The sequence below is a fragment of the Cyanistes caeruleus genome, chromosome 9 (assembly GCF_971803275.1).
Source record: "Cyanistes caeruleus chromosome 9, bCyaCae1.hap1.1, whole genome shotgun sequence".
NCBI classification, from domain to species: domain Eukaryota; kingdom Metazoa; phylum Chordata; class Aves; order Passeriformes; family Paridae; genus Cyanistes; species Cyanistes caeruleus.
In genome coordinates, this window is record NC_141709.1 from 6,739,828 (window position 1) to 6,761,975 (window position 22,148).

Consider the following 22,148-nt stretch of genomic DNA (forward strand, 5'->3'; position numbering starts at 1 on the left):
GCTTGGAAGAAGGCAAAGGAAGAAGTTGCTCTAGTGGAGATTTCAGGTATAATATAGGAGACAGTTGAAGTACCATCTGTGCAATAAGAAATTAATTAAACCTGTAACAGAAAAAATTGGTAATTTGACTTGTACCTACAGATTTAGCCTTCCAATCATCCTGCCATGAGGAAATAGTGGATGTAGAAGAAAGCGGGTTCTCACTTGTCTAAGAATTACAGGACTAACCAAGAGGGGATTTCATTGTCCCATCCTTTCTTGTACCATTTTGTACCATTGAGAGTGTTAAAAAATGAGGGTTTTAGGATAAATTAAAATGTGTGTATAAGAGAAAAGGAAAACAACCTTTTAAAAATATATCTCCTGACTAGTGCATAACTCTAGCTCAGGCTTCATTGTTGGTTTATCCTTTTCCTATCTGTCACCCCAGGACACACTGTGAAGCTTTCAGTCTGAGAAAACTCCACTGTAACCGATACTGAGCTTTGTTAATCCATGTCCATGATTGCAGATACATATTTATTTTAATATGTAAGAGTCCAGAGTGCTTTGGACTTCCACATCTGAAAATCAGGCTCTTCTAAGCATAGTTCTAAAATTTATGATACTAAATTGTTTTACAGAATCATAAATTTCTGTGCCACGAGGTTTTAAAATGTAGTTTTAAAAGCCTCAGTGGTCTGGGTCACTGAGGTTTATAATTCCTCACATCTGAGGGCAGCATTTGTGTGGTTAAATTGTGACAGGTTCTGATGGTTTACCCCAGCTGGCAACTAAGGACCACGCAGGGCTTATTCGCTTCCCTGGGGCAAGGGGCGGGAGGGTTGGGACAGATAAAACTCTTGGATTGCAATAAGAACAGTTTAATAACTTAAATAAAGTACAATATAATAATAGTAGTGGTAATAATGATGAAAAGGGAGATAACAAAAAGAGAGAGGGGAATACAAGCCAGGCAGATGAGTGTTCCCAATGCAGTCCCTCACCCCCCACCCACTGATGCCCAGCCTGTCAAAATCGAGTAGCCATCGGCCCGTCGTGGCCGGCTGGCCCAGTTCACACACTGGGCATGACATGCCATGGTGTGGAATATCCCTCTGCCCAGGGGGATCAGCTGTCCTGGTCATGCTCCATCCCAGCCTCTGGGGATCATCCCAGTGAGGTGCAGCTCCTCACTGACAGAGCCTGGGACACTGCAGAGTCCTTGACTTGGGGTAAGCTCTGCTCAGCAACAACTGAAGCATCACTGTTACCAAATGATTCTGTACTGAATCCAGAACACAGCTCTTTCCAGGCTACTGGGAGGAAAAATCACTATCCCAGCTGACAGCAGGACACTGGCATCTACTGGAGGGTTTGCTCTCAGTCTGAGCAGCAGTGACACCAGTGATAATTTGTTCCCACCTCTGCTCCATCAGAATATTTGGGGACTCAGGGACTCTGAGTCAAAAGGAAGAGTATCCACAGCCCAGGGTAGCAGGAAGGCTGTTCCATGTGCTTATTGAAGCATTTACTATTTGCTACTCAAAAACCTTCACATGGTATTAAATATATGAGTCAAATCTTACTTTCATGTTTTTAAAGTTGGGTTTTCTTCCTGCATAAACTGATAACTGCTGTGATCAGAGTTTATTTGCAACTTCATTAGTCACGAGCTTCTGTTGAGGCTTGGTGCTACATGTGTGTTTGCTCTTTGGTTTTTGTTTTTGAAATTACAGGTTGAAGAAAATCCTGCTTAAGCGCATTTAATCTGTCTCTTAAATTGGAGTGTCCACTTATTTCTTACAGTAGCTATAGGTGCAGCTGCTGTGGTGTTATTGTTGGGGTTTTGTGCTTTCAGCCTTGTTCTCAAAATAAAGGAAGCTTATGTGATGAGGCTGCTGGTGTACAGCCTAATAGCTTCTAAACCAAGTTGGATAAAGAGGGAAAGTTCTCACGGAAGTTAGGTTCCCACGATTTACATGGAGAATTTTTGGTGTGTAGAGGATAGAAATTTTTCATGTCTCTTCAAAACATGTCAGTAAAATGCAAGAGAAATATTGTCATAGCACTCAGGTAGCTGGGTACTTTTGTGATGGAAAAAAGATAATTCAGTATTTTCTACCTAAACTCCTGTAAGATCATTGGGTTTTCATGCTGTTGGGTGGATCTGGAAATGGTAGATCTGCAAATATTCTGAAGAGGTAAATGAAATGTTAGGCTGAAAGTGACTTTACCTGAGGAGTCAACTTCACACGTCAGTAAGGGGAGAGAGGACTACTCCAAAGGAAAAACTTTATTTCCCCTGGAGTTCCATCAAAAAGATGGGACAGTCTCTCACTCAGCAATTTACGACATGAAAATCATGACATTTTGGGAACGTGCTATTTGAACTATTGGTGTAATAAGGTAATGAACTGTTTTACAAGGTTAGAGAAAATTGCATGTGAGATGATAAGGAACTTCATTTGTACTGCTTAGTGTATATGATGTGAGATTTCTGGAGCTCTGTTAAAATAGTCATCCACAGCAAAACAATGTTAAATGTAGCAATTCAGTGACATTTTGATAGTTTCTAAAAAAGAACAAAAGAAAAATAGTCTTTAACATTTTTATAATGTCATATTATCAACTAATCTGTGCTGTTAAGATCTTTAGTAAGATACAGGTACTTCCATCCCCTGTCAAATCCAGCCATTAGCTTTGCCAGTGTGCAGAAGTCACTGAAGTGCTTCTAATGTTTTGTTGTTTTGTATCAGAGAGAGGAATGTTTATAGTGAGTTTACCCCGTGTCTTCCTCTCAGTCAGACTGTTAAATTGTAGTTCTCAGCAGCTTCCCTTTAACAAAACTTTAAAACTTTGAGTTTAGTAAATATCTAATGAGTACTTACTAATATTTCACGTTTTTAAGGGTAAGATTATGTACTAGCAATATATTTCACACTTCCAATGGTAGGTTTTGAGTGCTGATAAGCTTTATTCAGAGTTATTACATAAGCATAACATACTTTTCCAGAAACTTACAGGCATTTTAAATGCTGCTGTTCAGCATAGGGAGCACTGATGAACTGAAATCAGTGATGCTGTGTCTATGTCAGCTGTTTGGGTGAAAAACTTACAGGAGCACCGAGCTAACTTCTCTCTTTGCATCAGTATTGAGTATTAAATGTAGAATGAAATAATGACCTAGATACTTGAGCCATTTAGGAATGCAAGGACTTTGGGGTATTTGTCCTTCAAATTGCTTGTTTCTGCCAAAGTTGGTAGAAGTGAATCATGAGCCAGGACTTGCTATAACTCCAGAGCATGGAGATGGTGCTTTGCGTTAGAGAGGGATGGACCAGTCCTGTTCCCACTGAGATGAAGGACTTGTGCTTTGTGGAGGCAGGCATGGGCCCTCATATTTTCATTTGTTTTACCTATATTTCTTAAATATCACTGCTGTTCTTCCTAGTACTTGTGGCTGGCATAGAAATATGTACAGGTCTGCCAGCTGTATGTGTTGTAAGAAGAATTCACATGCTAACAGTTAAACAATTTTTATATCTTTGTTACAAGTAAGTCAGCAAAGACAGCCTTCTCTAAGTGGGGTGGGTGTTACTGACATTGGTTCACAGCTGAGTGAAGAGGAAAGGGCAGTAAGGACTCTGGCTCTAGTTATTCAACATCTGGCTCATCCGTGCCATTTCCCAGCGTTGGAAGCTCCCTCTCAGGTAGCAGCCCATACTCATTTAGGAAAGCTTCCACATCCACAGCAAAAAACTCCTCACTGAACTGTTCAGAAACACTAATGAAATTGCTCAGGAGCTCCCCGGCCTTGTAGACCAGTAGGGAGGGGAGCACCTCACTGGAGAAGCGATCCCCGGCGCCCGTGCTGGAGGCCTTGATCTTGCAGAACTTGACGGTGGGGTACTCAGCAGCCAGGCAGGTCAGGCTGCTGTTGAGGGCCTCACAGCCCTTGATGCCATCCTCGTAAATGTGCACGATGACCGTGGTGGTTTTGTGCTCCTTCTCCACGGCATCCAGGAACTGTTCCCCATTCTGCAGCTCGCACAGGAAGCCAAACTTGGGGCCAAAGCTGAGGCGCTGGTGCATGTCCTGCATGCAGCGTTTGCGGTATTGCTGTAGGCAGCTTTCGTCCTCCTGTGCGGCATGAATCAACTCGTACTCCTGCATGCTCATCTGTGGATATCCAGAGAGTGAGGTTAGTGACTGGGAGCCCCTTGGAGCTGAAATAGAAACAGACCCACCTGTTGTTTGGAGAGCACCAAAAGCTGAGCCAGAAGAACCATCCTTCCCTACAGTGACTCTGGGAGGTCTTGTTGAGAGACAGGTGAAGATCGTGTCTCAACACCTGCCTGTCAACATGATGGTACTGAAGGCAGTGGCCACGTTTGGCAAAAATTTATGGATCTCTCAGAGTTAGTGGAAATTCTGCCAGTAGTGGGGCAGGTTTAGTTCCTGTGTTATTGGGGGCTTGGTTCCCCCCTGTTTCAGAATTAGTAAATGGTCATGAGTTCAGGCTCAGAGCTCTATCCTGACTAATAGGTTTTTAAACCTGCTAAAAATTTTCCATTGCATTAATCAAGCATACAGCATTGTGTCAGGGAAGGGAGGAAGAAAGGCCGAGCTCTGCTGTGATAGATGTGAAATACACTGCTTGTTTTACTGAAGCTACCCTTTGCTTGAGAGAGGACTGGATAAAGAGACTCACGTAGCCACTAATTAAGGTTGGAAAAGCCCTCTAAGATCATCAAGTCCAACCATTAACCCAGCACTGCCAAATCCACCTCTAGCCCCTGTTGCTGAGCACCACATTCCTATTTTTTCAATTCTTTTAGGAATGGTGATGCCATCAATACCTGAGCAGCCCCTTCAAGCGTTTGAACACCCATATAGGGAAGAAATTTTCCTGACATCCACTCTAAGCCTCCCCTGGAACAACTTGTGGCCATTTCCTGTCATTCTGTCCCTTGTTCCCTGGGAGCAGAGCCCAACTCCCACCTGTCCCCTCCTGTCAGGGCATTGTACAGAGCCAGAAGGTCCCCCCTGAGCCTCCTTTTCTCCAGGCTGAGCCTCCCCGGCTCCCTCAGCCACTCCTGGTGCTCCAGCCCCCTCCCCAGCTCCATTGTTTTGCACATGTATTCTGTCTGCATTGTGAGAGTTCTGCTAAGTTATGCAGAAATTGAGTGTAAAATTGAAGATTTTCTACTTTATAACAGGCATGTTTTATATAGAGCTGAAGTTAATTCCTTTTGCTTCTCTTACCTTACGGCAGAATCTCTCTCTGGTGTCTTTATCATCTCTGCTGAAAGATCTGTGTGGTGAAGACATTTGTCTAAGCATTTCTTTCTTACTCAGGGGTAAGGAGTCTCCATCTTCACTCTCTAATTTGAACTTCCTCCAGTCATTGATCACACCTTTAGGACCTAAGGGAGATGAAGTTGGCTGAGAAAGTGGTTGCAACAAGAGGTTTCCTGACAGTCTTATGTTCTTTGCTGGTTTGTCCTTTTGTGCCTCAGTTTATCTGTTCCTCCTCCTTCCAAAGCACTCACCAGGGGTGCTGAGAACCAGAGCTTTCGGATCAATATGTCCCAAAAACAAAAAGGGTTTTTCTTGCCTGGATCACTTTGGTGATCTGGCTCCCATGGGATACTTTGGAAGGATTTTGTTGAACTACAGGAGAAGATAACATGGATGAGGATGTTGAAACATGATAAAACTGCCATGTTGGCCAAAGATGATGTTTTGTAGACAAATATTTGATTTCTTTATAAACAGGGTATTTAAATATTAATTTAAATATTTAGTAAAATTTAAATATTAAATGTGCATAAGAATTTGGTGTAAAACTAAGAATGCAGGACATTTGAGATTATTTTTAAAAACCCCAAACAATACCTATTGGACTGGAAGAGTAACCCAATAAATAAGGCAAATAAGGTAAATAAGGCAAATGATAATTCTGATTGTAACGTAGATTCTAGTCTTTGGAGCTGCCTGATTAAACCACTTAAGTTTTGAAATTGGGAAAAAAAATAATTGCAAAATCACAGTGTTGTTTTTCAAAATGAAGATATTTAATCTGCATCTTAGATTACAAAGACTACTTCTGTGTTTTCAGAGGTGAAGTTTCCTATGGAAAATTTAGAAAAGGCCAGGTAGGCAGCTCTCATTTTCACAAGGCATATGTGATCAAAGTGAGATGTGGTATGTTATATATAGTTTTATATACATATATATATATATATTTCATAGAATGGTTTGGGTTGGAAGGGACCTTAAAGCTCATCTCATTCCACCCCCTGCCATGGGCAGGGACACCTTCCACTAGCTCTGTTGCTCAGAGCCCCATCCAGCCATATCATAATCTTGGCCAACAGCAGCAAGGCTGGTTGTGAAAGAACCCCAGAGTTATTACATGAACTGCATTCATTATAGCTCCAAGGAAAGAAGTCCTCAGAGCAGAGGGAGGGAGTGATTGCCATCCTGTTACCTGGCAATGGGGTGGAGGAGCTGTAGAGCTGAACACAATGTCAGTACTTATAAAAACCCTTGTGATTGAGCACTGGATTAAAAAGAATTACGGTTTTGAGTGAGGTCTCTTTTAAAGTTTCTAAATGCTGTGCTGTGTTTGTCACAAGGGGCATTTTTAGCACCTTCTGGTGAAACGTTATCACCTAATTCTAACGTGGGAGTGTGGGTTTTGTTGATCTTTTGTTGTCTATTCTCCTCCCCTGGAGAACAAAGTGAAGCAATTAACCACAGGAGTGAGGAAATAAACCAACAGGAGCCATGTTGGGCCATGGCTCTTGGTGGCTTTGTCAAGTGTCCCCTATGTTTCCCTTTGCTTCAGGTCTGAGGAGGAGAAGCACGTTTGGTGTTACCTGCCTTCCATGGAGGCTGTCACTTGCCCCAAATTACCTTCTCATTGCCTTTGGAACCTGTGCTTTTGTGCAAGAGGTTTGGCCACTGGAGCAACTGGAATTCTGGGCTTCCCCAGTGAACACCAACAGTTTAAAAAACCCGGTTAGTTTCCTTGCCTGTGTGTGTTGCCTGTCCTTCAAAGTCTTCTTCCAAGCTGGTGTTGGCATTTTCTTCCATTTCAGTGGCCAGAGTAGGAAATGCTGCAAGTCCCAAAGGGAGAACAGTTAATAACAGCATAGCAAAGGGATAAGCTTGCAGCAGGTACAGCACAGTGTGTAATTTCCTGTAGCTGGTGAGTATCAGTGAAGATCAAAATACACGTGGTAATTATGGAGCTTGTCATTGACCCACAGAAAGCAGTTGGGATATATGTCAGTCTCCTAAAAAATGGGTCTGGCCAGATTCTCAGGTGAGGGTTCCTTCATTATGCTGTTCCTTCCCAGTCACTGGAGAATATCAGGGACATGGTCATGGATAACAGTGGGTGTAAAACTTCCTGCAATGGAAATGATAGTGAGCATTTTCTTACCTTTCTTTTTTTTTTCTTTTTTTTTTCTTTTTAATCCTTCTTGGAAATGGGACCCTACTAATTTTCCAAGTGCTGTAAGTATTTATTTTTAAGGGTTGCCCAAATGCTCATTTCACATACAGAAAATGGAGCCAAATATTTGAACTTGTTGGGCAAGAGACCTCTGAACATCCTGGAGCTGGCTGGGCCATGTTTGTTGCAAAACAGAAAACTGATGGTGGTTATAAATCAAAATCACTTTCTTGTTCCACCCTTTCCATAAACCAGGCAACCCAAAGAGCCAGATGACACTTTCAGGGCACTGTGATTCACCAGTACTTTTTTGTCTCTTACAATAGAGTTTTTGATGGAGAACCACATTTATTTTGAGTGTTGCCACCAAGGACATGATCCCAGATCAGTGGTGCCAGAGCACTACAGAGCAGCAACAAGTCTTAAGGCAGGTGATTTGAGTGTTCCCATTAAGTCTAGACTAGTTTTTAGCTGTTCAGGTACTAAGTTAAGATTTGTTTGACTTCACAGTAACAAAGACATTCTCATGCCATGACTACCTTATTTAAAGGCTGCTGGGGTGTTAGACTGGAGTGACAAATAGCACCTTCATTTTTCCATAGCACCATCAAGGGATAATGTGGAATAATGGCTGAGCAGGACACAAGGTATCTGGTTCTTGTATGTATTTCGACCAAAGCTGATTAGCAAATGTGCAAATAAGTTGCTCCATGCATGTACCCATGACAATTAATCAAAACTTGTGGGAAACAGTGCAAGTAAATTTGAAAGAAAAGCAGGTAATGAATTAAGCTTCATTAGTATAAATTCTCTAGGTTGCTCTATAGATAGGTTGTTGTCGCTGCATAGATCCAGATTATCAGATCACTTGGTATTCCCTCAGTTCTGAAATAGAAATCTGAAGCTAATCCCTTCTCACTTGGCAAAACTAAGAATCTTTGCCGTGTCAGGGATGAGCAGATATATATGCTGGGTCAAATCCTTAAGTCATTGCCTTGGCTTACATGAACATCTACAATAAGCTCTTCTGGCTGCTGCTGCAGATTTTTTTTTTGTTCTGGGGGAAACAGAGGGTTTGATTCTCTGTGTACTTTGCTGTTTCACAGCTTTGAGCTGAAAAAAAGCACAGGGTATGAAACTCAAGCACTCAGTTTTGGGCTCAAACCAGAAGACTTGACTGTGCTTTCGGTGAAACATCTCTCTTCCCAGAGGTGGGAACTGATTGCTTAACAAATGAAAGGTCTCTGTAAAATTTATGTTACTGATCTATTGTGCCCCATAAATCTGTGAAGATTAGATGAATCATAACAGCGTAAAGGCTATGTTTCACCATTCTTCTGCAGTGTGGCATAAGGCAACAACCCTGACCGTGCACAGGCTGGGAGGCTGACCATGGACTGGGAGTGGGAACTCCTAAAGCTTAATCCTGTCCCTGTGACTGAGTTGGGCTGGGAGCTGGGAGCCAGGCATGCAAACCATTCCCCTTTCAGCTCAGTGGGTCTGTAAATCCTTGTCATTCTTATCTCGGCCCTGGGAGAATGGGGCTGGCCAAGCCAGGTGTTTCTCAACCAGGCAGCTGAGGACAAGGCACATGGACAGGGTGGTCCGTGGGAGGGTGTTCCAGGCTGAGCTGGCTCTCCTTGAGGAAAGAGCAGAGGAAGCTCTTGTGTGTCATGTGTGGGCAAAGTCAGGCAATCACCTGAGCAGGGAACTCTCCCACATCCTCATCAAGGGTTGAGGTGGAGCTGTTGTGTGGTGGGTTGGGTTGGTTTTTTTTTTTGGGTAGTGAGGAGGTGTTCTTTTATGTGCCAGGCAAGCAGCATTTTCCAAAGTTAAAAATGAGCTTCCCAATAAATGGGGAAGTGTGGGTGCTGCCAGCTGTGGAGGTAGTTATGCAAGTGCCTCTGTGAGGAAATGTCCATGTGTAAGGTTGAGTCAGCACAGCAAAGAGTGTCACAGAGTAGGTCAGGCCCATCACAAGGGTCTCAGCTGAAAATGTGCCACCTGCTTGCCTCTACAAGTGTGCTGGGACCTGGTGTCCTGAGCATGGGGACAGCTGGAACCGTTCGCTGCATCACATGGCAGCTCTTGCAAGAGCATCAACCCCATGGAGAGGCTCATGTGGGTGCAAGTGGGTCATAATTTGTTGACTGATAGTGTTGTCTTTCAGAAATTCCTTTAAGGTCACCTGACTAAGGTCATCAACCTGAGTCGGCTGAGAGCATTGTTAGGCCCATGACTGAGAGGCAGCAGTTCACTGCATGGGGATGGCTGGATCCAGCAGGAATGGCCTTGTGTCCTGGAGAATGACTATCCCTGGACATCCCAACCTTCTCTTACAGATTCCCTACTGCTTTACAGCTGATTATTTTCTTTTTTTTTTTTAATTGTGTAACTGTGCAGCCTCTCAATCCCAGTACAGAGCACAGAGTCCCCTGAGAGGGTGTGGTGTTACATAGCAGGAAGATGTGCAGTGATGGTGACATGAGGATTAATGTCATCATTGGAATTAGTTATGTCTCCTAAGGAAGCATCCACAGACTTTCCAGCCCATCAGCTGCCATTGGTACTGATCCCAAGCTTCCCCTTTGTACCATTTTGACATTCCAGATGAACAGCACTCTCTGGGAAGGGGGAAATTGCTAATTTAGAAAATCTTTTGTATTTTCATTAGCTTTTCTCTTTGGTTTTGATGACTGAAAGTGGCTCCTGAAAAGTTCAAATGGCTGTAACAACTTCTTATCAGGTCTGTGGGTCATCAATGCACTAGGCCCTATTTTGTCATGAGTATAGTGGCTTTACATATGTATTTTAAGAGACTGATCACTCTAGATGTTCTTTACTTTCCTGTCTTTCTGTCAGATTTTCTGCATGAAGAAATGGAGAAGATTTTTGTGTCCAAAAATACTTCTTCAGCAAGAATAAACCCAAATGCAAAGTATAGGCCCGACACTGCCATTTAATTTCTATGAGCTCTGGACCTGTTGTAAAACAGAAGCAGAAATCCTGTTACTGCTGCTCATTCCTCTGGTGTCATTAAACTGGATGGGTCAGCCTTACTACAGGGTAGAAATAACTATTTAATGAAGTGGTTCCTTTTTATCCAACATGGAATAAGGTTTTCTGCTTAGTAACAAAACACAGACTCATAGAATAGCTTGGGGTGGAAGGGACCTTAAAGCTCATCCAGCCACCCCCTGTCATGGGCAGGGACACCTTCCACTATCCCAGGTTTCTCCAAGTCTGTTCCAACTGGCCTTGAACACTTCCAGGGATGAGGCATGATTTTATGCCTTTGGCCTTCACAGAGATATTCCTGTCTACCCAAAATTACAATTTTGCTATTTTCTCTTGCTCATATCTTCTGAGGTAGCTCAGGAAGAAAGCACTGTAGCTGTGTACTTGTAATGAAGCCTTATTTAATCCTTGTAAAAGATTGCAGATGTAAATACAAAAATAGTGTCTTGTAGTTGTGAGTTATAGTTACAGAAGAGAAGGAAATTAAAAGTATCCCTAAACAAACTGTAAAAGGCATGATACATTCTGCAAAGGACAAAGCCAATAAATAAAACTTGCTTTCCAATATAAGAGTTTTTCCTGCTAGTCCAGTAAGTAAACATGAGTAATATTTTTCTTAAAATATAAACATGTTCTAAGCACAAATTTGCTGCTTTCCATCTGTGCAAATCCTGCTGAAAATGCTGTTTGTGTCTGGGTTTAGGTAAGCAGATCAGCAGCAGGCTGTGATTCCACAGTGGTCAGTGGGACATTGCTGGTGAACTGGGAAGCATGACATTTTGGGGACCCATTAGGGGGAGAGTGAAAACTGAAGGGTATTTGGCAGTGAGATGTGGCTGCATGTCTCTGTGTTGAGCTCCGTGTGGGTGAGCACTCAGACAGGATGTGTTCCAAGTGTTCCCTTGGCTCTTGGGAAGTGTTTGAACTTGAGCAGCACTTCCCTCTCCCAAGGGCTAATTTGAATCTTGCTTCTCTGCCCCTTTTCCCTCATTCCAGTTGCAGAATTCCCTCCCTCATTGCTCCTGTCCTCTGTCTCAAATGGCAAGGAATAGTCACAGATGTATCTGGCATATGGGCAGCTTTTGAAGCAAGCAAGACAAGAGAAGGAGCAGCCATGGATTTAAATGTTCAGGTTCCTGAAACTTGGGGAAATTGGGTAAAATAACATGGAACTGGAGCAGGCATCATTCCCCCTGCCTGGGCAGTGGACTGGAGCGAGTCCTCCGCTCTTTATGTACCCTTGGGAGGACCAGCATCCTCCTGTGCCTGCTGCAGGGACAGGTTTCCAAGAATCCTTGGTGATGGATGCACCAAAGTTTGCAGGAGGCATTAGCAGTGTTATGTAATCAAGATCAATACCAAGGTTGGAGTTCCAGCCCTTTGCTCAAGGCCCTACAGCACCTTCCATGATCTGCTCCTGGGCCCAGTGCCAGGGAGCAGCAAACATGGAGCACCTGCAGCTCCCCTTGCATCATGGGCAATCAGATCCCTTACAGGAAAGTGGCTAAAGACAGAGTTAACAGCCAAACTGCTTTGACTGCTTGTGTCATCCCAAGGTGCAAAGGCAGGCTAATTGTGTGGCAAAATGGAAGCATCCTGGGCTCACCTCAGGGAAAAAATGTGGTGTATCATGGAGTGATCAGGTCACTGTGGCTGGGAAAAAAACATAATTTCAAAACACTGGGCCAGGACTTGATTTGTTAGAGAAGAGGTCATATGATGGGAATAAAATATAAAGCAGTCTGGGCTGATGCAGGGAGCTGCCAGCTCCGCTGCACGTCACTGGGCCTGATGAGAGGGTTATGGGATTGGATTATTCCCTCTATCCGCTTTAGCAGAGTTATTCTGTTCTTTATTTGTGAGGTTGAAACATTTTAAATAGATGAGTCCAATGTTTCATTTATCCTTAAGGCTTTGCCAATTATGAAATGCCTTATGTGACTTCAACATTGTGTTGGGCTGCAATATCATAGGATTAAATAAATATCCTTTTTTCTTTATTTTAGTCTTTCAAAATTTGGCCTATAATTATGCACCAGAAATGATTCATCTTTTCTGGATTGCACATTTATTTCTGAATATCACTCTGAGACAGGAAATTAGCTCAATGCCTTCACAGCAATCAGGGGGGAATGCCTTCACAGGACAGGAGGGAATGGCTTCAAACTGCCAGAGGGTAGCTTCAGATTGATATTAGGGATAAATCCTTCCCTGGGGGGATGGTGAGGCCCTGGAACAGGATGCCCAGAGAGGCTGTGGCAGCCCCTGGATCCTCAGAAGTGTCCAAAGCCAGGTTGGATGGGACTTGGAACAACCTCGGCTAGTGAAAGGAAAGCTTCCCTGCCCATGGCAGGGGGTGGCACTGGATGGGCTTTATGGTCCCTTCCATCCCAAGCTATTCCATGATTCTGTGGTTCTATGACTCACTTCTACCAGAGTACCACGGTTTTGTCTGGAAAGGTAGAATGCAGATACTTTAAAACAGGACTTGTTTTATTTCTTGAGAAAAAATTACAGTTGTTATTATTATTATGGCAATAGTATTAGTATTGCCAGTAGTTGTCATGTCAAATTTCATTTAGCATTAACCAAAAAATTTTATTTGGAAAAGCTTAATTTTGTATATGAAATGGTGAATATCTTTCTAAACTTGGGATTCAAATTTTGGGGCATGTTACATATTTGTTGGAGCAGCTCCACCATGGTTACCATTGTGATGAATTCATCCTTTTTTTTTTTTTTTAATTATTCTGCTAGGAAATTGATTTATCTTCTTTTAAAACAAACTTGAGCGTATCAGGCAGGGTGGCTGGATACTGAAAAAATGTTTATTTGAAGCGAGAGGGAACAGGCAACGTTTTCAAATGCAGATTATTTAAGGGCATGAACCTCAATCCATGTTTAACCTCAATGCCTGGCCCAATTTGTCAGATGGATTGGACAGTTCACCACAGTCCTCTAGGAGTCTGGGCAGAGCTTTCAGTTGATATTTAAGTGTGTGTTTCTTTCTGAACTCCACATTCATGTTTACTAAATTTGACACGTACTTCAGAGCCTTGGTTGGAGTTTATGGCTGTATTTAGCCAAGTCATGATGGATGGCAGAAGCCCAGGGGAGAGATTGTGCACATTTTTTTCCCAAGCTGAACAGATGTTTGCAATGTGTATAATCCTTGTAGTTTGTCAAAAATCTCTTGTGTCTGAGCTGTAACTCTGGCAGTGACTGGAGACAGGCACTGGAGAGGTTGATGGCTTGTGTTTTATGGAAAAGGGAAGGAACTCGAGTTGGTTGTGAGACTAATTAAAGGCTTGAAGTAGTTACCCTGTGAGGGCTTTGAGCAACTCTTACTGCTCCTAGAAGATGCCTGTGGGGCAGGGCTGAGAAGAATCAACCCTTTTGAAGCTGCAAGAGCATCCACTGTCTCTTTTGGGATTGGTTTGACTAAGAATGCCTCCTAAGGCTCTGGACATGCAAAAAATTGCCCACAATAAACAGTTAAGAAAATAGTTTTGGAATTATAACATTTATATCTGGTGGGGGTTTTTTTTCTGGCTTTTTTTTTTTTTTTCTCCTTAGCTGGTTGATGTTCTTTTCAAATATGTATTTGTAACTATAAATCAGTAGGAATATATGCTTTTACTTTCTTCATATCTACACTTTGTTACCATCATTTGGAAAAGGCAGGCTTAACTTAGCCAACAGGCTTCTTCTAAAGCAGGGTCTAAACAGTCATTATCTTAAACTTGAGAGCTAAGCAATTAAAAAAATAATGCAATTCTTCACAACAGCTTTCATATTGATGGATTATTTATTCCTGGATTTCTCTGAGCCTTAACATCCATCCTCTGAGATGTGTGAAGATCTCGTTTGCTGCTTTCCCATCACTAAAAATTTAGATTATCTTGTAATCCTGACCCTCTCTCACTGAATGAGTGCCTTTCTCTGCATCTGGGCCTCCTCTTTCCAGAGAAAGTCCCTGTGTGAAGGGAGAAGAATGAACCATCTACTGCTTTGGGCACTGGGCAAATATCCATGACCAGGGATATTTATTGACTTTGTGGCACTTAAATTAGATTTACATATTTTATGATGCTGATTCAGGTGTAATCTAAGTCGCAGCAGAGAAAGACCTTGCTATGGTAGGAAAAGGGACAGGTGACCTTGGGTGGTCAGGCAGTGGTGGAATCCCCATACCCGCAGGGATTCAACAGTGGCTGCCCCTGAATGTGGCACTTGAGGATATGTTTTGGCCTTGGCAATGCTGGGTAAATGGTTGGATTCAATTATATAGGAGATCTTTCCCAACCTAAATTCTGTGGTTCATCTTTTGCTGTCAAGAATTTCTTGTGTTTTCCAGCCTGCTTCCTTGGAACTCTTCCTGTAGGACTGGCAGAGCCAAGCAGTAGTGCTCACTTGTGACTGCCAGGTGCTTCCTCTTCCTCCATTCCCTTTTTTATTCTTCTTCTAAAGTGTCCTGGGTGCATTTCCACATCTTAGAAGATCTGATAGATTAATTTCCTCATTTCTCTTAAATGGGAAGATCCAGAGGTAAAAGTGGTCTTTTACCACTGGAGATGCTGTCAGGAGGACACTGACAGTCTGGAGTTAGGTTCACTATATGCAAAAGAGAATAAAAAATTTCCTCTATTGAACCGTGAAGCTGTGGTCAGCTGGATGTGGTTTTGGTTTGTTGATTTTTTTTTTACTTTACCATTTACCAAAAACTGGAGTTACCATGTAATTGATTAAGTGATGGATGCCCAGGTCCTGCTCCAACCAGCTGCTCATTTGTTTGCAATACCAGAAATAACTATCCCCACTGAATGATCCTGACACACCTGCAACTATATATACCTGCAACCATAATCACAACTGTGATTGCATGAAGTCAGTGATAATAAGAATGTATTCCTCTTATTACCTTTATTAACCAGAAGATGAAAGCCAAAGAAGACAGGATTGTGTGGCCATTGAAAACCCTGGAGTGTTTACATCAGGTCTGTAACTTCCCTATATCCCAGAATCACAGCCTGGTTGGGGTTAGAAGGAGTGTGGGGATCATCCAGTCCAGCTCCTGGCTAGAGCAGCTGGATCTTATCCAGGTGGGTTTGAATATCTGCAGAGGAGCAGACTGCACAGCCTTTCTGGGCAGGCTGTTTCAGTGCTCAGTCACTCACACAGAAAAGTGTATCCCTTTCCTGATGAGAGCTCTCATACCATTTATGTCATTCCAGAGGCTTCACGTTTTCCTTTGGATCTTGTGATTAACTTGTGATTATAAATGGTGAGATTTCATAAGGTAATTTGTAAATGTCTTTACATGTGGCTTGCAAAACTGCACAAAATTAGAATTATGCTTCCTTTTCAGACCCAAGTAAGACAAACCAGGCAGCTATGCAGCAGCTGAGGCATGTACAGGAGTTTCTCTGAGCATGCAAATAAATGTCATGATTTGAAGCACAGGCTGATGGCTTAAAACACATGTGCTCCCTCTCCTGCTCCAAAACATAGATCAGATAAACAGCAGAGCAAATCCTTTCCCAGGGACTTGCTTTTATTTATATAGAAACTGGAGCACAAATGCTGGACCAGTTTCTCTGTGCACTCTTAGTTGTTTTTAGGACTTCTTCACAGGGACTGCCATGGCTCTATCTAAAAATTAATCCCAAATATTTTAGTCTTCCCCATGCTCAGGCTGTAGTTGTATCACCTGAGAAGTCATCTGATAGTGTTCTTGGAGGCTTCTGACATTCTGACTGATTGCAAGAGCAGCACCCCAGTGCCAATTTTCCCCTCCCTGGGATGGGATTTGGAGCTGAGCCCAGGGGCAGCATTCTGATCTCTCGCGTGCTAGGAACGCTCCTGCCAACCCAAGGAATGACAGTAACACTGATGCTGCTGCTCTAGGTGAGGGAAAAGTGCCCCAATGCCTTGGGTTCCTGTGACAACCTTGAGGGTGAATGGAAAATATGCTCAACATGGTGCCTGAACACGATGTTCCTGGATTTAGTTACCTTCTGAAGCGGCCCAGAGCAGCCCCAGCTCTGTTGACCCTGGGGCTGATGTGATAAAATAAGCCAGGTCCTGACCCCTTCTGTTTGCAGCAGGTATCCATGGGATCATCAGGAGTCAGGACAAGAGACACTGGAGGTGTTCTGATGGATGGTGGGTTTTCTCCTCTCTGCACCTTTATTTGTAGAGCAGAGTGTAATGTTTGGTTAAGCCCAAGCCTGACTCTAGCTGTGAAGGCTGTGGCAGATGTGGGAAATGGATGGAGGCACAGCTCTAGCAGTGTGCTGTGCTTGGGAAGGGAGAGGAATTCCATGAGCATTAGAAGTAATGAATCTCCAGGATTTGTTTTCTAATGATTTTGGCACCTAAAAGCTTTTTGCTGTGGCTTCAGTACTAAATGTGACTCTATTTGTGGATTCTTCAGTGCTAAAGAAAAAGTGAATGCAAGTAAGAGAATTACCTCTCCCTTTGGGAGAATCAGACTCACATACAAACCCAGAGAGTATCATACATCAGAGAAAAACCATGCTATTTCAGATTGCCATGATGTCAGAGACTTGCTAAATGACTGTTGCAGCATTAGATGTCCCAATGGAACAGTTAAAATATTAATCAGTTTGTAAGAGCCTCATTTATTGATGTGTTCCAACAAGGTCGCTTGAAAAACTAAAAATCAAATCACAATAATAATTTTACTATTTAACAGAAACAGATTAGGCTATATGGCAGAAAACCTACATTAATCCCTTTACTTTAAACATTGTCGGAGAGTCTTGGGCAATGCATCAGTATTCATACTGAACAGAAGGATATAATCAAATTTTAAAGTCTTAAAATGATTGCTACTCTGTTTTAAATGAACAGCCACTTTCTAAAATTAATTAAGTAAAGGAATCATAGAATGGCTTGGGTTGGAAGGGATGTTGAAGGTCATCTTGTTCTGGCCCCCTGGCATGGGCAGGGACACCTTCCATTGATCCCCTAAGGCAGATGTGGGTAAACACATTCTGGTGTGAGGTTTGCCATAGGCTGTGGGTTACTGACTTTGCTGAGACAGCTTGGTTCAGTGGCCTGAAACCCTTTTTGGATGAGCTACAGAACTTGACTCACCTTGAAAGGATTCAGTCATGGATAATGGGGACCAAAATTCGCTCTCCTTGTCACAGATGGTCCCTGGAAATTAAGGTGGCTGTGGCATGGATGCTGAGGAAGCCCCTAGGATCTGAAGGCACTATGTTTAGATCTCAGACCATCCATGTCTGCCTTCTTTCCTCCTCTGGCAGAGCCTTACTTCTCCTAAGTCTTTCTGAGCACTTACTTCATCCTGTTTGGCTTAAGGCTTAGTCTAGCTATTTTTAGCTAGGCTGTATTTGCAAATGTGCCTCTTGCCTGTGACCAAATGTGGAGTGTCACAAAGCAAACCTGGGCACATCCAGCATGGAAAGGGGCAAAGGGGAGCACCCAGGTACTGCTGCCTGGGACCTCAGGACAGAATTGAGGCCTTCCCATGACTGGTTGTGCATGACACTGGGTGTTCATCTGGGTTCCACCTCTAAACCAGTGGCCAACAGTGACCATGGACCTGGATTTAACTTAGAGTTGCCAGGGAAGGTGATGCATCATCGTGTGCTTACAGAGAGGTGAGGTCCAAGGATTTATCTCATAACTTCCTTTGCTTTAAAGCCTTCCTTATGGGATTGTTGTGCTGTTACTGCTCTAAGCCTGGACAGTGTCCCTGCCCCCAGGAGGAACAGGAATGAATGGTTATCCTTGGGTTCTGCTGAAGCTGTTTTCATGGGATTCCAGCAATTCGGAAGGACAGGAATCAGCACCCCAGTTGTTTTATTTAGTACTTTGTGCCAGAATGCCAAGCCTTTATAATAAAGTGTTTTCATCTCAAATTATGGAAAAGTCTTTAATTCCATGCAAAGCAACTCTGTAAAGTATTGCACAAATGGAATAATTCAAGAATATTTTAATTACATCACATAATGAATGATTTACACTGCTAAAATGGCAAGGATATGCTAATAGAAACAAATGTCATTTCCCGATGCCATTTGAATGCATTCCTTTGATGTTTTCAAAACAGAGAGATTGCTTTTGTGGAAGATCAGCTCTATCTGCAGGAATCACTGCTCCTGCCATGCCATCCAGAATGCAGAGAGAAAAGCTATATGGTATTTTCTCACTGTAATTTCCTGCATTTTTCTTATTTGTCTGATCTCTGACTGATAGATTGGAAAGGGTTCTGGGTCATCAAAAAAGAGTTCCTTGTTTTATATTTATATTAGGCAGGCTAATATATGGAGCTACTTTTCAGGCTTATCATTATTTCTCTGCATGTTGTTGCCTTCATTTTCCATGTCTGTCCATAACAAAAATGACAATGAAAAATTGAAATGTTTCATTTTAGCTTAAAAAAGGAAAAAAAAAAATTACATGCGGTGACATGAATTCACTAAGCCTTTCACTTGAATTTGGAAGAGGTGAGGGGGTTTGGTTTGGTTTTTGTTCTTTCACTCAGAAAGTGCAAATCCCATAATTTTGTCCAACTCTACTCATATCTGGTGTTGGGGTAGACACCATTTCTCACTTTCACTTTGTTTTCTTCTACTCATAGCCCTTTGATATCCTCATTCCAGTAAGCAGCAAAATAAGAATTTCTCTGTACTGGGATGCTGACCATGGAGATGCTCTACAGCTTTGCCTGGAATTCTGTAGGCACTGAGCATTAAAGGAAGGAGCTGTGGGATGCATTCTGCTCAATACAATAATATGTTGGTTTATAGCATGTTCCAGCTTACATTTAAATCCATGAGAGGTTTCTCTGTATTTGGACTGAGGCTGAAGACTGTGCCCATTCAAGCAGTTCAGAATTAAGGGTGTAATTCAGTCCCACTGTGATTGGCCATGTGCCTTAGATTGAGCTCCTTATCTAGTTTAAGATGGGATAGTGCTGAAAGCTGGTAACCAGAGTCTCCAACTGAGTTCCCTGTGTCCTTTGGTCACCTTACACACACCAAGTCTCAGAGGCAAGCTGATTTTTCTTTCCTCTCTTTGCTCACCAATGCCTGACTAAATGGGCAGTAGTCTCTGGAAGGTTTTCTGTCCACAGGTGCCTTGTAGGGTTGTTAATTTGGTGTCATATCACCGGCTATGTGAAAGAACACAATAAGTCTAAAAGATGGGGCTGGAAGCTAAGGACTGATGTGGATTTTTCCTAAATTACTGCAGTTCTGCATTTAAGATTCTTCTGAAGTTGCAGAGCTGGTGCTGAGTGAGAGTCACAACCTTCCAGAGCTGCAGGAAGTTACCCCACTGAGCTGCCTAATCCTGGAATCCAGTGCAACATTTATGGAGAATTATTTCTCCACTGATTGCATTGGTCAGGCTCTGGTTTTTGCTTTGGAGGGCTGGAAGGGGGCAGGAAATGCCCTTTGGTGCTGTGATTCACCAAGGAAAAACCTCTGCAGTTGAGCTGAGGGTATGACCAGATGGCACCATGAGTATTTTGAAGGTGTGAAATACCTGAAGGGTTTTTGAACTTTGCAAATGAGGAATATGAAAACCCTGTAATGGCTTTGAGACCCACTGCTGCTAGAGGAATTCCCCTTATCACTGGAAACCAGCAGCTGAACATCCTGGTGTATAGTAATCATCTTTAACTATGTTACTTGTTCTCAAGCTGTATTATTTTTGGTGACTATCTGTCATGCCCTAATGCATTTCCCCATCTTTTAGCTGTGCTGTAATTATAATTGCTAGGATTAGACTTTAATATTTGTAACACAGATCAGCTTAAAATCCCATTCTCAAACAGGATGAAACGCTACCATATAATTGTAGAAATCTGGTACAAATGAGCTGCAGAAGAATGGGTTACATTGAAATTATTCCTTCCCGTCAAAAAGATGTCAAATACTTGCAGGATACCTGTAAAGCCATTCATTGTACAGATTATACTGTTTGTGTTTGGGTGTGGAAGCAAGAATCCAAGGTGTAATTTTGCCCCAAGGTTTCTTGACCACTCAGACGTATCCTATTAAAAGCATGCTCATCTTCTGGGGATCTCAGCTGTCCAAAACAATCTCTCAGGGCCAAAAAATGGGTTTTTTTCCTCCATTTTTTAATGTAACACATCATTTATACCTTCAGTTACATACCTGTCATCTGCCTAAAACTAGTGCTGTCACAGCAGCTACAGAGGGAATTGTCTTGTCTATGGCACATTTGGGTTATTATTCTTTCACACCAATATTTGTGCTGACCAAAATATTATTTTGCAAGAAAACAATTCTTGCAAAGCCAAGCTGAGATTAGATACCTTGATAAGAAGCATTTATTCTACAGTTAGCTATTTAAAGTTCCTTGGAAGCTCCAAAATGGGCCCAGACATGATAACTTTCTGGAGATTTTCCCAGAGATTTGAGTCCTTCACTCACCCTTCCCCAGAGCACACAACTCCATCCCAGCAGAGGCGAAGGAATGGCATCTTTATATTCTCTTGCAGATCTTTATATACAGGTTAGTATTCAAAGGTAGTTTACAAAAGAAGAGAAATCCCATTTTTGAATCAAATCAATGCCAAAATCAAGTAAAGAGAGACAGGATTCCATGCAAGGAATATAAAAACCCTGTTAAATTAGATACAGGTGTCGCTTCCAATAGTCTGGGTACACACTGTCAGCAGATCCAGATTTCTAATATACTTCCATTTCCCTCAGATGAATCCAGCTGGAGTGAAGCACCACTCACTGCCCATGCATTCATTTAAAGCACAAATAATGACAGCTGGAGCAGCTCGTTGTTCTCAGCTTAATGAAAGCAGCCTGCCAAATTCACAGCTGGGAACCTGGCAGTAGTTGTTATGTCACCAGCCCCATTTCACTCATGCTACCAAATCTAAGGCTCTGAGAGACCCCATCACATACATTTCTTTATTAGAACTTTTCATACACCACTAATGCATCTTCAAAACACTGTATTTTTTCCCCTACTGAAATCAAACTTGAAAGGCAAGGTTTGGACATACAAATCACAGTACCTGAGAGGCACAGTCCCCCAGCTCCACTGTTCCCAGGCGTTGACCAATGTCCTTGGAGTTTCCAGGAGAGGAACCAGATTACAACTGACCACGGTGAGACCTGGCCCCAGATTTACATCCCTCTGGAATGATGACCCTTGCAGAAATAGCTTTGGACAGGTAATAGGATTATCAGGAGGGAATTAGAAAATTCTGTTCATTAGTTTGAGCCAATGAAGCTACAGACTGGAGAGAGGTTTAAAGGATTTGGTGCATAAATATAATTGGGCAGGGGGAAAAACAACTGTATCCCAAGAGCCATCACAGATGGCACCTTGCTATTGCAGAGCCAGGTGCATTAAATATTCTGGAGACGTACCAATGGATTATAGGAATGGTGCAAGAACCCATTACTGGGTGCAGGAAAGCTGCCCTTATTTCTGAGCTATGATGGACTCCAGTTTATAAAAAGAATAGAATTATTTACAGAAATTATGCTAATATTTAAATAAATCACCCAGTCATACCTAGTTACTCATTAAGCACTGAGAGAGCTCAAATGAAAAAAGGGTGAGGGAGAATTTTGTTCTGTGGAAGACTATAAATGTCTTATGTGGAATGAAGGAACATTAAATTCTAAGGATT

General features: G+C 42.5%; 1 protein-coding gene and 1 long non-coding RNA gene across 2 annotated transcripts; one reads left to right on the forward strand and one right to left on the reverse strand.

Moving 5' to 3' along the window:
* Window positions 1-3,550: 3,550 nt before the first annotated feature.
* On the reverse strand, window positions 3,551-21,589 carry PDC (phosducin). The gene is made up of 4 exons (XM_023931591.2): window positions 21,525-21,589; window positions 7,023-7,106; window positions 5,248-5,408; window positions 3,551-4,161 (listed from the first exon to the last, which is right to left on the reverse strand). Exons 2-4 carry the CDS (start codon window positions 7,081-7,083, stop codon window positions 3,637-3,639), a joined length of 747 nt encoding a protein of 248 aa, XP_023787359.1. The 5' UTR covers window positions 7,084-7,106; window positions 21,525-21,589; the 3' UTR covers window positions 3,551-3,636.
* Window positions 9,431-15,886, forward strand: LOC111932525 (uncharacterized). Its single transcript, XR_002866191.2, has 4 exons — window positions 9,431-9,568; window positions 15,400-15,462; window positions 15,700-15,749; window positions 15,834-15,886. It is a non-coding gene; the product is annotated as an uncharacterized LOC111932525 (long non-coding RNA).
* Window positions 21,590-22,148: the final 559 nt, after the last annotated feature.

What these genes read in the sequence shown, in the direction of transcription:
- PDC (XM_023931591.2), bottom strand. Translation starts at nt 7,083, where the DNA reads ATGGAAGAAAATGCCAACACCAGCTTGGAAGAAGACTTTGAAGGACAG. An exon ending in AGGACAGGCAACACACACAG is followed by an intron (nt 5,409 to 7,022) that starts GCAAGGAAACTA and finishes CATCTCCCTTAG; the next exon opens with GTCCTAAAGGTGTGATCAAT. An exon ending in GAGAGAGATTCTGCCGTAAG is followed by an intron (nt 4,162 to 5,247) that starts GTAAGAGAAGCA and finishes GGATATCCACAG; the next exon opens with ATGAGCATGCAGGAGTACGA.